This window comes from Atta colombica, unplaced genomic scaffold (assembly GCF_001594045.1).
Source record: "Atta colombica isolate Treedump-2 unplaced genomic scaffold, Acol1.0 scaffold12, whole genome shotgun sequence".
NCBI lineage: Eukaryota > Metazoa > Arthropoda > Insecta > Hymenoptera > Formicidae > Atta > Atta colombica.
The window spans coordinates 5,402,918-5,419,875 of NW_017259206.1; the positions used below are offsets into that span (position 1 = coordinate 5,402,918).

The 16,958-nt window shown below is 29.9% G+C and overlaps 1 protein-coding gene across 1 annotated transcript; it reads right to left on the bottom strand.

Annotated features, from left to right (window-relative positions):
• Positions 1-11,898: 11,898 nt before the first annotated feature.
• Positions 11,899-16,726, bottom strand: LOC108694529 (E3 ubiquitin-protein ligase RNF13-like). The gene is made up of 8 exons (XM_018204100.1): positions 16,157-16,726; positions 15,143-15,477; positions 13,780-13,969; positions 13,477-13,688; positions 13,226-13,400; positions 12,951-13,106; positions 12,660-12,869; positions 11,899-12,584 (listed from the first exon to the last, which is right to left on the bottom strand). Exons 2-8 carry the CDS (start codon positions 15,317-15,319, stop codon positions 12,364-12,366), a joined length of 1,341 nt encoding a protein of 446 aa, XP_018059589.1. The 5' UTR covers positions 15,320-15,477; positions 16,157-16,726; the 3' UTR covers positions 11,899-12,363.
• Positions 16,727-16,958: the final 232 nt, after the last annotated feature.

The window sequence follows — 16,958 nt, forward strand, 5'->3', positions numbered from 1 at the left end:
CGCTTCGACTTCGATCGGCGTCGAGGTCGAGAGGCCGAGTCGAACCTGAGAGGGTGAGAAAGAAAGGGAGGAAGAGAGAGAGAGAGAGAGAGAGAGAGAGAGAGAGAGAGAGAGAGAGAGCCCATGAGAGATCGGACCGCGCACGATCTGGGCTGACTTCGCATTCGTCTCGTCTCGGCTTCCGATTACGAGGAGCGATGGATGTATCACCATTCTTCGCGGTGCTCTCGAACAGTAGAGACTATCCTCTTATTCTAGGAAACGCTCGAAGAGAGAGAATGTTCTTACCGAGCTATAAGCGCACGATAACGTTTATCGGTGAAAGAACATCGCCGATATTAAGCTAAAGTTCATTCGGTCCATAAAGAAATTCTTCGCAATGTTTGATCGTTATAGAATCATAGAGAAAAAGTGCAGAGGGAAAGAAAAGAAAGAGAAATTGAGAGAATTTAAGATAAAGAGGTATATATAACTGTAGAATAAGAATAATTAATTTTCCATATATTATTTAGATGTACACTTTTTATAATATTGTATATTTTTTATAATACAAATAGTTATGTGGAAAAGAAATATAATAATATTAAAATGAAAAAGAAAATATTCTCAAAATAGCAGAAATATTCTCTTTGCTATTATTAATAGTATTATGGAAATTTTATTTATAAATCGCTTTGTAAGCTTCTAACAATTTTTTCAGGCTTATAACTTTTTTGTTACTTCACGCGTAAAATGATATATGTGATGAGTCTCTTGTCATATGTCGATGCAATTTTTTTTACAAATATGTAATATGTGAATTAGCTAATTTTTTTTTGTTCATCTCTTTTTTATGTATATTACGTATGTTAAGAAATGTGAAAAAATAAAAAAGATTAAGAAATAAGAAAGAATTTTTTTTTTTATTAATATCATTATATAACTTATATTATATCTCGCACATTTGAGATTCGCACTGTGATTTCTTAAAGTATTTCGTAAAGTAAAGTACTTAATTGAAACTAATTTCAAAATTTGTGAGATGTATATACAGGGAGGGGAGAAGAAGTTTAATAAATAAATCTTTAAAAAATAGATTGTAATCATATTAACTGAAATAAAATTGAGTAATTTTAATCAATAAAATGTAATTTTAATTTAAAAATTTCGCGACTTCATCTTGCTGTTTTCGTTTCTCTCAATTTATTAAAATCGTACGATTTCAATGCTCTCATAGTATAAAAAATTGAAAAGAAATAATTAAATTAGTTTCTGTAAATTCTTTTTTGATTAAAACGAAAATAAACTTTGTTTCTCAAATAACCGTATGACATATTACGTCCATATCGAAAAAGATCAATTTAAAAAAAGCGAGTTTCTCTGCATATCTTTTGTTTAAATAAAATTTCTTGAAACATAGTTTCTAATTCTCGTAGTTCAATCGGTTCTTAAAAGATATATGTGTTCGTATTATATTTGAATCATTGATAAAAAATTAAACTGGAAGTAATTTCATATTGCTTAAATGAAATCTGGATCTATATTTTTGGATCTATATATTTACAAAAGCACAATTTTTATATAAAATAGCTTATATAACTTATATAAAATAGCTGACTCGTTATTTAAGAATAGATTTTTATATAATACGCTCTCTAGAAAGAAATATATAATATTATTTCTTTGTTATTTTTCCCCTAATAATGCTGCACAATTTTTGCATGGCGAATCTTTTTGTATTGTATGTTGGTCTATATGCAATACAAAAGATGTGCAGAGAAACTCGCTTTTTTTAAATTGATCTTTTTCGATATGAACGTAATATGTCATATGTACAGTTATTCGAGAAATAAAGTTTATTTTCGTTTTAATCAAAAAAGAATTTACAGAAACTAATTTAATTATTTCTTTTCAATTTTTTATACTATGAGAGCATTGAAATCGTACGATTTTAATAATAAATTGAAAGAAACGAAAACAGCAAGACGAAGTCGCGAAATTTTTTAATTAAAATTACAAGATTTTATTGATTAAAATTACTCAATTTTATTTTTTTAGATAAACTTTTTTAGATAAGTATTAGAGAAAGCAATAATAATAATAATAATAATAATAATAATAATAATAATAAATTTAGAAAAATATATTTTTTATCAAAATGTATAAATTTTATTTGTCATTCTTTATAGAAATTCAATTTAACACTGAAAGATAGTGATTAATTATTTATTTTGTGTATTTATCAAAAGCACTGAACAATAGTGCTTTTAAAATCTACTCAAAATACGTAATTAATTACTTTCAATATTAAATTTTTGTAAGAGAGTTATAAAATAAAATTTAATAATTCTTTTTCAAAATGAAATCTTTAATCTATTTAAAGTTTTATTAAAAAAAAATATTTATAAATAATTTCCGTGCAAAATTTATTATTACACATTTATACATGTATCGATCAAATTGTGTATCCGTTGAATTGTAATACAAGTTACATTTTCATTTAAAAATACTCTCAATTGAATAAAATTATTGTTTTTTAGATAACGCGTCACAAAATTTGCTGAAAGTAAAGTGTGCGATAACATAGTTTATTCATCGAAATATAAGAAATATTCGACATATTTCCATTACGATAATTTCTGTAAGACACATTATACGTATTACATTCGTATTATTGGCGGCAAGACAGTTAGCATGCCGTAATTAATATTTGTTTTTGAACACGTACATCTCTCGCGCCACGGTTACGTCGCGCTTTATTTACAAAAAGGTGCCGCGCTATCATTGCCGTTCATTGTCGTTCCAACACTCGAGTCGAGCAGACCATTCCATGTGAAGTGTTATGACATGACACCGCAAAATGTGTCACGATAAGTATTATGATGATACCACTGACCACATCAGGTATCAAAAAGAGATATATCGTTCTCTATCAATTCGAATTATCCGTCCATGCGACTGATTGACTCTTGCTAGGTATTTGCGCGACTCACAAATATGTCGAAGTCACTGTTCATTACGAAACGAATATCTTGTACGGTTATCTACAATCTTAAATTCTTCTGGTCCAACGTCTTTTTCACTGCTTTTAGTGGGGTGCTTGATTGTGTTTTTTAAAGGATTTTTGAAAAGTATGAAAAAATTTTGCACAAGGAAAAATATCACTCTGTTACTAAGAAATGCGATTACGCAATTTATTTTCTTCTTTTTAAGTAGTAATTATCCTTAATAAAAAATTTCTTGGTAAAAACTTTTAAATATTCTTATTACAAATTTAAAAAAAATTCATTATTATTTATTCAAAACAAAATTTATTTTCTTTTGAAGAATATTATAAAATTGATGGAAGAAGCGACTTTATATAATAAATTGAATTTGTTTTAATTTAATAATCTTGATTGAAGTATTAAACTTACTAGGATTCAGAATATATTTTAAATAAATTTGATGCTTGTGATGAATTTATGATAGATTTCTGGATATACTGTAAACTGTAAATACTTGAAATAATTATTACTTGCGTACAGTAAACATTTGTGCATGATACACTCTTTCAAGAAAACGATTTTACAACGATATAATCCAAAATATTTTTCATTTTTTTTATATATGTCCAAATTTTAACATACAATAATTCAAAATCGAAAATTCTTTAAATCCTAGACCACGAAGGATTAAACATAAATATATAAAGTACATAAATATATAAATTTAATGTACTTTCTCAAAAAAGTCAAATAATAAGAGCCAAAAAAAAAACTAACAAAATATTAAAATTATTGTAAGAATAAATATTTTCAATAAAATTGTTTTTTCATTCTTGAGATAACACAGATTATATAAAAAAACGTAAAACGTTTACGCGTCAAAATTTATGGAGATATTTTATATTTACGATCAAGTTGTATAAAGATTAGAGCGAAGAAATCGAAATACATAATAGATTAACGTTTCGTGATTTACATAACGATCAACGATTATTTCTGGAAGGATAATTAAACTTGAATGCGTTCGGCGTAGTGCTTTGAATTCTTCGTTAATTTGGAAATAATTTGATCATCGCTTTTGCATCAAGGGTGCAGAGCAATACGGGAATCGATGGATCGCAATTTACATGACAGAATGTACAGATTAAGTGACTTAATTAACGAAATGCAATCATAGGCATGTACAAGATTTTTTCATGGAGGAGAAGGGAAGAAGTTTGATCAATTCTATTATTATATAAAAATAATTTTTTATGTTATTTAATGAATTGCTTTTTTCGATATTTGAAACTTAGAATATCTTCTCGTTCCTGATTTTAAATGGGAAAAATACAATATTAGGTTTATAAATTGTAACTTTATTTTTTTCCTGAAAGAATACAGGCAAAATATAGTTATTAAAAATAAAATTTATATATAATTATAAATAGTGTACTTATTTATTTTACTGTATTTTGTAGATTCGGTATAAAAATCTTACAAAAATTTTCCTTATATATCGGATATTGTCAAAGCTCTAACGAAAGTTTCAGAATACGTTCAGAATACGAAATTATTCACATCATAACAGAAAAAAAAAAAAATATTTTACACGATAACAAAAAATTTACTCAGTAAAAAAGTTGTAAAGTAAAAAAGTAATAAAGTTGTATTTTTTTATAATTAAAAATGCAAAATTGAATAAAAAATTTTGGGGGATTGAATTCGAAACTCTTTCTTTAGATACACCTATGAATGCAAATGATGTGTCGACTGTTTAATTGTATCGCGGAATTTACGCGCTTGAATTATATTGCGAACATGTCTCGATATCTTTACGGACAATTCACTCGGTTTAATTAGTTACTGAATTAGTTAAATTCATTGAATTGACTTGTGTTGTATTTGCTCGAAATTGATATAAATATTGTCGACATCTGAATTTCTTTTTGAATCGTCAAATTTATGTAATGAAAGAGCGCCATAGATCTTTCTAGACGATCATGAATGTCTAATAAAGTATCGCGAGAGATTATTATATTATGACAATTAATTTAATCTCAATCATGTTTCGTGAGTATGTACTAAAGAAATTCGAGACTTGAAAAACATCAGATTTAATGGTAGCCTCATATTGATGATTTCTTTCTCTATTAATTTAAGATGAAGTAATTAATTTATAAATATCATGATTACATATCACATTTCATAGATCTCTTAAAAACGTGAATAGATAATTTATCCTTATGATAAATTATTATAAATGTTTAACCCTAGAATATATGTGTAATAATTATCCATCGATTCATTATGTACACAAAAAAGCACACACATAAAACTTACAGAATAGAGCTAATAATTAATTATCGAGACATTATTGATCGATCGAATCACTGACACACCTTAATGTTGCTAATTGATTAGTAATTATAAGTGACACAAACTGTTGAAATATACCATATTTTTTTTATAGGAAATAATTAAATAAAAAGATAAAATATTTTCTACATCTATATATTTAAAAAAAAGCGATGTTTAACTCTTTTACATAATTTTTCATCTTTTCAGTTGCGTTTCACAGATTCTCGCTAAAAATGTAAATACGAAAACGAAATAAAGCGAGAAATAAAGTTTATGCAAAACTGTTTTTTATTATTTGAAGAATGGAAATTTGAAGCATCATAACGAAATTTATACAAAAATATAAAAATTATTACTAATTTTAATTTCAAATTAATATCCGGATTTATTAATAAAAGTTTTAAATTTAGTAAAAGTAATGTCTTTCTTTAAGTCAAATACTTTAAGTAGAGACAAAATTTTCAGAAAATAAAATTAATAGGATATAATATGACATATAATATAATTATTTAATTAATTTCAATATCAATGCATTGTAATTAATTAAACTTTTTAGTTTACTACTCATATCCAAATATTTAAAATATCGATAAATTATACAATATAATGAATCTACAGAATAAAGCGGAAAACGTGTGATAAATATTTGTTGAAAAATATTAAAAATCACGACTAAATTATTTGCAACTTACTTATTTTGTAATATACGTTAATATTTTACGATAGCCAGACCGATGCGTAGCTTTGAGGGTTTGTTTTGACGCAGCAGGCGGACTGGCGGCGCTTTTAGTTTATTTACGCCTATTAATGCACAGCCATTCGTTCGCCAAAATTCGTGCGAGCAGGTAGCAATGCGTATCGCTCCGGATATCCATCATATTTCTTTTTGGAACATAATTGCGACAAGCACAAAATATGAAACGTTGTATTTACAATTGTTCGCAGTACGATTACTAGTTCACCCGATTGTTAGCTATTCATAAATGGATCGAGATGACAATCGTGTTTCACGAAACAAATATTTTATATATAGTTTATTCATTTTGAATCGAAACGCGATAGAGAACAGAATTTATGTTCGCGAGAATTATGAACAATTATTATTTTTAGTTAGTATAAAATTTCTCTCTCGCTTGAATATAATTCTCGATAACACTTTGAACGCTCATACACGAGTTATAAAAAAAGCAACGAAATAACAATGCCATATAGGAGTCAGGCGTGGTAATTGTTTCGCAAATAAAATTTTCTTATATCAAAAAATAAAATACATTTAATTAAAGTTAATTATAAATTGATTACATGTTTTTGGCTTTTGATATAAGCCCTCCTCAGATCATAAGCAATGTACTACTTAGGGTGCGATCCACTTGATGCTACAAATGTTTCGAAGCATTTTTTGATTGGGCGATTAGTAAAATTATTTCTTCCGATTGATCAATTTTTAATGCACAGCATGAGGTTTTTCCTTTTAAACTTTTTTTGGCACACAGAAAGAACAATTTCGCAGAAGTTTAAAAATTTAATTTAAAGCTAAATACAAATATGAAAATAATTGTGTTGTATTATCAAAATATTTACGTAGAATTCTCAAGTTTAGAATGTCAAAACTTTTTGCAGCATTACTCATTATGCTTAAACATTTTACATAATCATTTTGGCCCAACAAAATTATTCTGAAAGTTGCATTTAGCTATTGCATCTAGATATTTCGGCAAAACATTTTTTTCGTGCATGCAAATAGAGGATTGAAATCAGGGATGGGAAGGGTCTTTATAGGGTTGACCTATTTTTATTGAAGATTTTTCTTTAAACTTCAAATTGAGACTGTATATTGTATTTTTTTGTTGATGAAAATTTCAGTTTATTTATGATTTCTCTAATAGCAACTCTGGTAAAATATCTGATGGAAATAATTTTCGTAGTATTTATTTTTTGTTTATGGATTTTTATCCTGAGGAGTCCATTAAAGTTCTGATTTATAATTATTAAATTTTACGTAAAATATTATGATTGTATAAGTAATCAAATTGTACTTCATATTTTATTAAATTTTGATATAAAGTAAATCATATGAAAAATTATAAACAATGAAGAAGTAAGAAATAAAGCAGAGGCTTTTTTAAAGGAAAAAAGAAGACTACCGATTATGATCGGCAAGGATGATCTTCGTTGATCCATTTTTATCGGACGAAATTTTAGTTAAAATTGAAAGTGTAATTCAATTTAATTATAAAAATCTAGGCCGAGTTTGGTTAAAATACATTTAGTTGCAACTGATATCCGGTAAAAATGTAGTCTATATAAAAAGGTAAAAAATTCTGCAAGAATAGCTGTTCTATCCAGCTATTTGAATATAACAGACTAGTTGAAAGAAAGAAAGGAGAGGAAAATGAAAGAAGAAATGAAATGTTGCAGCTAATAGTATACAAATTAAATTCTGAGGATGTTTATAGTATTATATTCTATTTTCTTTAATCTTTATTAATTCCTGTAATAATAATGTAATCATTTTTCAGATATATACAATTTTTAATCAACGTTAATTTATTGATTGATTGAGTGGAAAAATTCTCGTTAAAAATTTTGAAAATATTAAAAATTCCACTCGTTTATGTATAATACTTTACTGAATTAAATATATTAAATATATTAATATTAAATGTAAATGACTTTATGCAATTTTTTAAGATACTAGAGAAAATATTTAGAGGATTATTTAAATTCATGATGAACAAGATGTTGCAATAATTAGCTTGCGATGGATCTGCAATATAATTAATGAATGTGACTTTAATGAAATCATGTTTTATGATCAAGAACGAATAATCTCAAAGAGTATTAACTGCTCTGTTAACTATTAGATTAAAATTTTAATTACAGTAGCACAAAAATGTACTATAAAAACGCTATTAAACGGTAAATGAACTAAAGGCTTTACGGCAACTTTTTCATTCTTGGAATCCTCCGCAGAGAACGGCTTTGCCGGATAAAAATAAATACTAAATCGATAGCAAATATGCATCAAAGAAAATCTTTTCTACGCTAAACTGTTTACCAAATCAGCATTGAATGTACTTCGAATAATATTTATTAATGAACATCGTCATAATTCGAATAATTAAATAATCAAATGAATATATTTTCCTCCAACACTACATCTTTAAAAATTGTAATATCATTATTATCATATTTATAAATTTTCGAGAAGTACAAAACACGTTTTATGCTAACTTACCTAAATCATAAATTATTCATAACAAGATCGCGAAGAAATCTTTAAATCCCAGTTGAAATTATCGGTGAATAACTTTGTTCATCTCCGAGTGTGTTTTGGCGTTAACGCACTTAAAACTTTGACTTGAACTATTTGGCGGAAAGGTGTTGCTATCCCCAGACTGACAAAATCAACGTAGAGATAGAAGTTGAAGTCAACAAAGTTGAAGAGGAAGACAATTCGAATTTGTATAAAATGATGTGTTACTATAAGAATGTAAAATAAAAGTCTGAACATCTACCAATATCGGATGCTTATTTTCCCATGCATATGCACGCGTGTATCCGTAATATCTATAGGCACACGCGGCGCACCCCATCGATAGTCACGTTGCGTGCGCGATCCGTACTCTCCCTTAGTCTCAAGGTGGAAACGGGGGTTGCGCATGACCGTGAGTGAAGAGAAATTTTCGCGAATCGATAATATGTGATCAGCTGTAGCTCCGCGTTAGTGTAGTAACGCGGACGACTTGTCCGTCACGTCGTTGCTTGGTCCATCCACAAAGTAATCCCCAAGGCTACCCCCTAGCACCGCGTTTCCTCGTAACGCTTTTCGGCACGCCACTCATGGCTTGATTCTTTACATAATTTATGCAATTCATATGTTATCCTGGAAAACCAGTTCTAGACTCTCGAAATATACGTTTCTTTTAACATATCAATCATGATCCAAAAATCTACGAGTTTATGTTTTTCGATAAGGATAAATCAATAAATCATGATTTTGATCGCAGATCATAATTATGTGCTTATACATAACAATCATGTTTAAAAACGAGATATAAGACTTTTAAAAACGTCTAAAAGATGTCTTAAAGATAATTTTATAAAAGGCGTCTTAAAATCGTCTAAAAGACATTTTTGGAAGATCTTACGTCCCAATTTTAGACTGTGTTGTCTGAAGTAAATTGTAGGAAGAAAAGAAAAAAGGGAGGACGTTGGCCTTACAAAAATTTAATACTGGAAGATGGTGATTAATTGCTTATTTAGAGTATTAATATTGTTTAGTATTTTAACTCAAAATAGTTTTAATATTAAATTAGATTTCTGTAAGGGTGGAGGTGTTAAGAATAGTCTTTACAAGAGGGGGTCACTAGTGACCGAGCGATTCCTATTTGTGCAAGTTTCTTTGAGTTTTTCGGTAATTATAAATTATACTACATTTTATTATTTTATAATATTAAAATAAAGTGCCAATATTTATCCTAGAAGTAGAAAGTTGAAAGTAGATTTTTAGAGATTTTTTTTTTAATCATTCTGAAGGAAAAAAACGGACGGATTATAATGCCCCCATTTGTATGGATGTGGCACCAAATTGTATAGCTGGTACGATAAGAGATAGTTGGAGAGTCGCCATCGAGGTTGCTGCGATAGCGAATGTAGAGAGGATAGCTCTCTCCGCCGGCCGGGGATGACAAGTGGTCTAGAATGACAGAATTGGTAAAACAACATTCGCCTCTTGCCGTTGCGTGTGTATACGTCTCGAAGCAAGGTATAAAGTGAAGACGCAAACTTCGAGCGGCATTGTGCCATCACGTGCAACCACTCGTCATCCTTGCGGCTGCAAAGTGTTAGCTCACTATTAAATCGCCTTTCTTGACATATAGCCGGCGGTATCGTCATCCTCCGATTCCTCCGAGGTCGGTGCACCATCTTGAAAGCCCGACCGACTTTGCCATTTGCAAGCGCCTACGATCTTCGTGACGATAAATTCGATTTTAGATAAGAAATAATCCTGGAATTCGATCGGCTGTTGCAACTTCTTTTTCAATGTTTCAATTCTTCGTTTAAATCTCGAAAATTCTTATTTTCAATACATTGTTTGATTTTTAAGAAAACTGTCTGTATTTAGAATATTTGGTTTATAGATGTTGTTAAATTTTTATATTTACTCGTAATTTCTTGAGGCTTTATTTAGACAATTTCGATTTCAAAAACTCGATAAATTTTCTCTAATTTGATCGTTGTTTTTATAGATATTGTAATATATCGATTCAAACCTTCATCTATCTTTTAATTTATAGCTCTCGATTTATAAATTTTTCTTGAACTTGGCTCTATACATTCTGTCATCTGACATATCGCATCTTATCGATTATCAGCAAGTTAGTAGCAAAGCAAGTATAGTTGCAAATATCTTCTGTATCTTAAGACTAAGATAAGTTACATAATACAAAAAAATATAAATACATTTTTATTATATTACATGTACATAATATTAAACAATAATAGTAAATACTTTTTTATTCCGATTTGATGATTATTTAAAAAAATTGAAAATATCTTTCAGACATATTCTTCGTACATAATAATATCTTCCTGTTATTATTTATAATTTTTTTATATTTGCCACATTTTCTTCATTCATAGTTGAGCTGTATTTAAACAACATTATTTCTATTAATTCTGAAATTAAATTGCGTATGTAACTATGTTATAATGAACAATAGAATATTGTTTCTGATAAGTTCTCGCAATGATGCTTCATTGCGAGATCATTGCTATCAATTACAATCTTGACATAAAAGAATAAAATCATTCATATATGTTACCGTTATACTGATGTCCTTCTATATTTGATTTAAATTGAATATGACTGTTCCTTATTATAGAGCCACATAATTTCAAGTGTTTATATCGATGAAAAATGAAGTAAATACATTATTTGACAGTAGCGAAATTTACATGTAATTCTTGACAGGTCTTATTATATACAGCCCACTTCATATATAAGTACTAATCTACCTTTTATATAAAACAGTACAGTTAGTTCACATAATATATCTGGATAACAATATATTTTTCATAAAACTTAACGCGGTTAAAGATTCAATTTCATCAACTTAGTATCTAAAGTTGACAGTTCACAGTATCCTATGTCCTGCATTGAAAGGAGTCTGCGCATTTTTGGTCTCTTGACTGTAATATTAGTAGGTAATATTTATATGTACAAACCCGATGACGGCAAAGCTATGTTCGTCATTTTATAATATCACCAGCACTGATCATTTACCATTAAATCATCATTAAACTTAGTAAACTTATCTAAGCATATATGTATATATAATACATTAATTTAAATTTTGACAACTGAACGGAATATGTAATTCCGATTAAATTTAATCAAATTCGAAAATTAAATTAGGCCACATAAAATTTCTAAGCTAATACACAAAATAATATTTTGTTAAATGGAATTAGAAAATTTGTAGTCTTATCTAAATATGTATATATTCAACTGATAGTTTCAAGTAAGGATTAGACGTCAAGGAATCAAACAATAATGCATAGTTCTTGAAAATAAAAGAAAAACAGATCGAATAATTATACATTAGTATATACATTTCATTATACATGAGTTTTTGTTTCATACGAATCAAATTTAAAATATCTCTCAAAAGATGTTTTCAATCACATATAAAATACTAAAAATGATTAATCTCTTTGCACAATACGTTACTACATGTGATACTCATTGCAAAAGAAAGAAAATGATAATATTATGCGTAATTCATTAAATACATGTTAGACAAATTAGTGCGAAAGAATATTTGCCATAAAGCAAAGTCGAAATATTATTAAAAAAAAAATAATAATAATTTTTATATATGTATTAAAAATACTATCTAATTTCAGATTATTTATATATATATATATTCATCTTCGAACGTCGCTTTATGCCATGCGCACCATAGTATTAACATATCCTTTGCGAAAAAAAGAAATTTTCACAAGATACAAACAACTCATAATGTATAATGATAGTCGCTGTGTCAGGCCATTACGTAATAACATCGTTTTTGTTGGAATTACTGGCCGTCACCGACGTATTATTTAAGGTTTCTACATAATAGTCAGAATTCGACATCACGGAATTTACCATGATCCCGCGTCGTGTCGGTGCGATTTGAATAGGTGTTGAAAATGATTGAGCGTCCGCGTATAAACTCACCGTATGAGGATCAGTACTACTAGTCGAACGTTCCAACTCCTGTGATTCGCCTATAAATCGAACAAAATACATTGTAAACATTTTTCATAACAACATATTATATGCAAGATAGTAATTAGTCTTACCGTTTATACTATGAGTATCAGATACCAGAAAAACGGTGACATTAGATGGTTCACCGGCACTAGTACTAACGCCATCCTCGGTAGTAACATAAGACTGCTCAGAATCGGAGCTATTATCACTAGAATTATTACTGTCGTGTCTAGCTTGTAATCTCCTAGCTCTGTTAAAAGGATTTTCCCTTTGTCGTGTGAACGTTCCTCCTTGTGTACCTAAAAAAACATTTCTTTGAGTTTCGCAGCAAATCCATATTATTTATTGATCGTAAAAGAAAATAATAATAAATCTCATACCTTGATGGCCGTCACGAATAAGAGGTGCTGTATCATCGTCCGAGTCACTCTCATCGGTCACAACTTGCTCGTCAGCTGCAAAAACCTTCCTTTTGCAAACAGGACAAACTCTTCGATTTTTTGTCAACCAAGGGTCAATGCATTTTGAATGATAAGCTGAAATTAATGAACAAATAGAATAGTAGCAGTTTAATATTTAAGATATCTGAAGAAAATTCTAGTTTAAAGAATAAAATATCATTGTAAACATAGAGTAATTTGTTAGAGAAATGTACCATGTGCACATGGTAAAACTCGTAATTTCTCTCCTTCTACATAATCGTCCAAACAAATGGCACATGTCTCATACGGATCACCCTTTGTATACTTGTGTATAGGAATCTTTTTTAAACTAGAATTAGGCAGCCTGTGCCTCCGTTGTCGCCTTCTATCCTTTATGCATCTGACAATCTACAGTACATATGATATTAAAGTCAATAAAATATTATACATACGATGGTATTTTATCATTGCATTTACGACTTACCATAAAAATAACTATAATTAAGAAACATATTCCAACAACAATAGCGAAAGGCAAGAGCAAATGGGTGTTAATATTGAATGGCAGATCATCATTAATTACTACAAAATAACCCTGATTGTATAAATAATTGTCTTTGATAACAAGTCCCGTAATTTCACCAACAAACACAGATGGTATCAAAATTCCTACGGAATCCTTTGCTGACATCGGTTCTGAAATAAGATAATCATCTCTTTGCCACATATTCATTGAAATAGACAACATTTTATGTGTGCTTCTATGTGTCATTAATAGCTAGTTTACCTAGTTCATTGCTGTTTACATTGTGAATAATAGCAGCATCATACCCAGCTTCCTGTGCCATTCGAACTTTAATTTCAAAGCTACAATTATAACGTCGTATTAACGCTATCCAATTACCAGTGGTATTATTGTTTGGCGGAGCCTGTATCTTATGGCACGCAGTAGGAGGATCGGCATAAACCACCATGCCCTAGTAAAATTATATAACAAAATTGAAGAGATACAAAATATATATCATTCATTTATTACAATAATAGCATAACTATGACTTTTTAGTTACTTGTAAAAAAAACAGAAAGGTAAAGAAACAAAATGTATAAATATACATTTTATTTTCTTTCTATATATAATTTTTCTTTCTATATATAATTCTTATTACATCAATTATTTCAAAATTAAAATTTTAATGATTCCGAACAGCTTTATTTTTTTTATTGCTGCACTAGACTGCGCTAGAACTTTCTTTTCCATTTTTGCCAAATATCAAACCTATTTCACTTTAAATACAGAAAGTGTATACTAGAAAGTGTTATACTTCAACTAACACAAAACAGATTTATTTAAACTTATTTTCTGAAAAATACTTTGTTTTTTATCTACATCGTTGTAGCAAATAAGCGATATGTACATACAAACACACACACACACACACACACACACACACACACACACACACACACGCGTTATTTATTATACAAGTGTCCGGTGATATATGATTAATTAATCCGAGGATAATTCTAGATAAAAATTTTTCTTTTTCTAGGTCAATTAATTTTCATTATTTAATTAAGTTTTATTGATTCGCGATTTTATTGATTTTATTATTCAATATTATATGTATTCAAGTTAAGATTCTATATGACAAATGAATTAAAACACAAATAAATTTGAAACAATATTATTTACTTTATATTTATAATTAATATCAAATAAACATTTAATAGATAATTTTTCTATTATATTCTATTATATTCTATTATATGCAAATATTAAATTCAAGTTTTCTATTAGTAACTTGTCCTATTGAATCTTTAAGGAAGGGCTTGCACCCAAACACAATTTCTTTTCATTAATGTCCAAGCATCATCTTGTTATTAAAATTATTAATTTATTGACACTTCATTAAATTTAGATTTCATAATCTCAAAGTTACTTGCAACTTTTTCATTTGTAATCATCCCATCATAAATATCATAAAGAATAATAAAAATTCAAGAGTCCTGAAATTCCAGGAAAGTTTTACTTAAACATATACATTAAATTCTAGAATAATTCTAGGATTCAAGAAATTAAAAAAACTGAACACCCTGCTATAAGAAATTATGTATATATAATTTATTATAAAACAAATTCAAAAACATACCTTAATGCCTTCCGGAGATATTATGCCTCCAAACTTGGCAGGCATATCGCGAAACTCCTCTTCGATTTGTCTTCCAATTGTAGAAAACACTAGAATATCCGCACTGCTGTATGCAGCGAAGAAAATCAGGAAGATAAGCCATAACAGGATTTGGTGGTTTAAACAGCATTGACGCATTTTGAAATCGGTCTAAACATCCACCTTTTCATCAAATTCAGTATTTCCCCTCGTTCAAATGATTCATTCTACGATTGTTAGGTTTACTTTGCTGATATTATAAAGAGTGATATCCAATGCAGGCAGAAGTACATCTTAAAAAATGCAGCCAGGCTGCTCTGGAAAAAATAAATATTATTATATTCCTTCTTGTTAATTTCAAAATTACATTCTGTTGCTCAAATATATTCACGGAATAGATCTCTAACAAACTCTTAGATATTGATCCTACAATAGACACATGGGATACCCGTATTCTAAACGAAGTGATTTACAATACACGCCCAATTTAAACAAAAGTAAACAAACATGATGTGCGCGGCCGGTAGAGTACTAAATGATTCCACAAATCGCGCTTAACACATAATAATCTCCCAAGAAATTGCTCCAAAATTCGACAAAGCCAATTTGTTCCAATCTACGATTTGTAAGTGGATCTCCACGCAGCTGCCTCTGTAATCCATGCGGCGGAGAGGAAGAGAAAGAGAGATCTTCGATCTCGTCGACGAAGAGCGCGGAGAAAACACCTAATGTCAATGGGAACGGTCGTTTACTCCACGAGACGAATTCGAGTTTCGTGTTGACGATTTTTGCTCGGAGACGAGGAAAATCGATGATATGTACGAATCGTATGCGAATGAGATGCGTGCGTTAGCGTGCAGAACCAGATCAACGGGCTCGCTCGATTTTGATCGTAGATAACCGATGACGACGTCGCGAGGAGCAGCGTGATTTCGCGGAAGGGACGTGGATGATACGTACTCGTATCGAGGATACTAGATCTCGGAGGATACGTACTCGTATCGAGGGTACTAGATACGAAGTCAATCGCGAGTCTCTCATCCGCACGCGACTATTAGTCACTCGACGTCGTGAATGTTCCTCGATCGACCATTGACGAGGACAGTTCCTCGGGGAAGAGGGGAGGAAAGATCCTCTTCTCTCCACTGTCTTCCTTTTCTTCCTTTCTCGAATATCCTTATGCGAATCCCTCTCGAATATTTCTATCCAGGAAACACTTCTAGAATTCTTCCTGGATAACCTAGATCATCCCTGACTCACTCGCGTGACCGGGCGACGGAAGAGACAGGCACGTCACGAACGTCGCTTTCGAGGTTAGTTGCGTCTCATTCTTCGATCAGTCTTCCTATGAACGTCGGACGACGGGAGAAACGGCGACGACGCGAGCGGACAACGGCGGGGCGCACGATTGACAACGGCGACGTCGATCGATCGGATCGGTGTCGCTCGCCGTGCAAAGGAATTGACTAACTATAATCAATTACAATGAGACAAGTTGTTAGTCAGTCGGACTCGCACATAGTACGACTCGTACTAGTGCGTGTGATTTGCGGCCAATCGCGTGCGTGCGTAGGCGAGAGACGGCCTCGACACGCAATTTTTTAAATTTGTTGTTTGTAGCTGATCTTTTGGACTTTTTGCTTTTTTTTGTCCTCTCAAAAAAAAGAAATATGTAATATTTAATGACATTTTTTATATAATGGAATATCTAATTATAATGTTATAATTATTATTCTGATAATTATATAATATCATAATAATGTAAATATTATGGAAATTATATTATTATAGGATCTCT

What these genes read in the sequence shown, in the direction of transcription:
- LOC108694529 (XM_018204100.1), bottom strand. Translation starts at nt 15,319, where the DNA reads ATGCGTCAATGCTGTTTAAACCACCAAATCCTGTTATGGCTTATCTTC. An exon ending in TATCTCCGGAAGGCATTAAG is followed by an intron (nt 13,970 to 15,142) that starts GTATGTTTTTGA and finishes TAATTTTACTAG; the next exon opens with GGCATGGTGGTTTATGCCGA. An exon ending in TGATACTCATAGTATAAACG is followed by an intron (nt 12,585 to 12,659) that starts GTAAGACTAATT and finishes TTCGATTTATAG; the next exon opens with GCGAATCACAGGAGTTGGAA.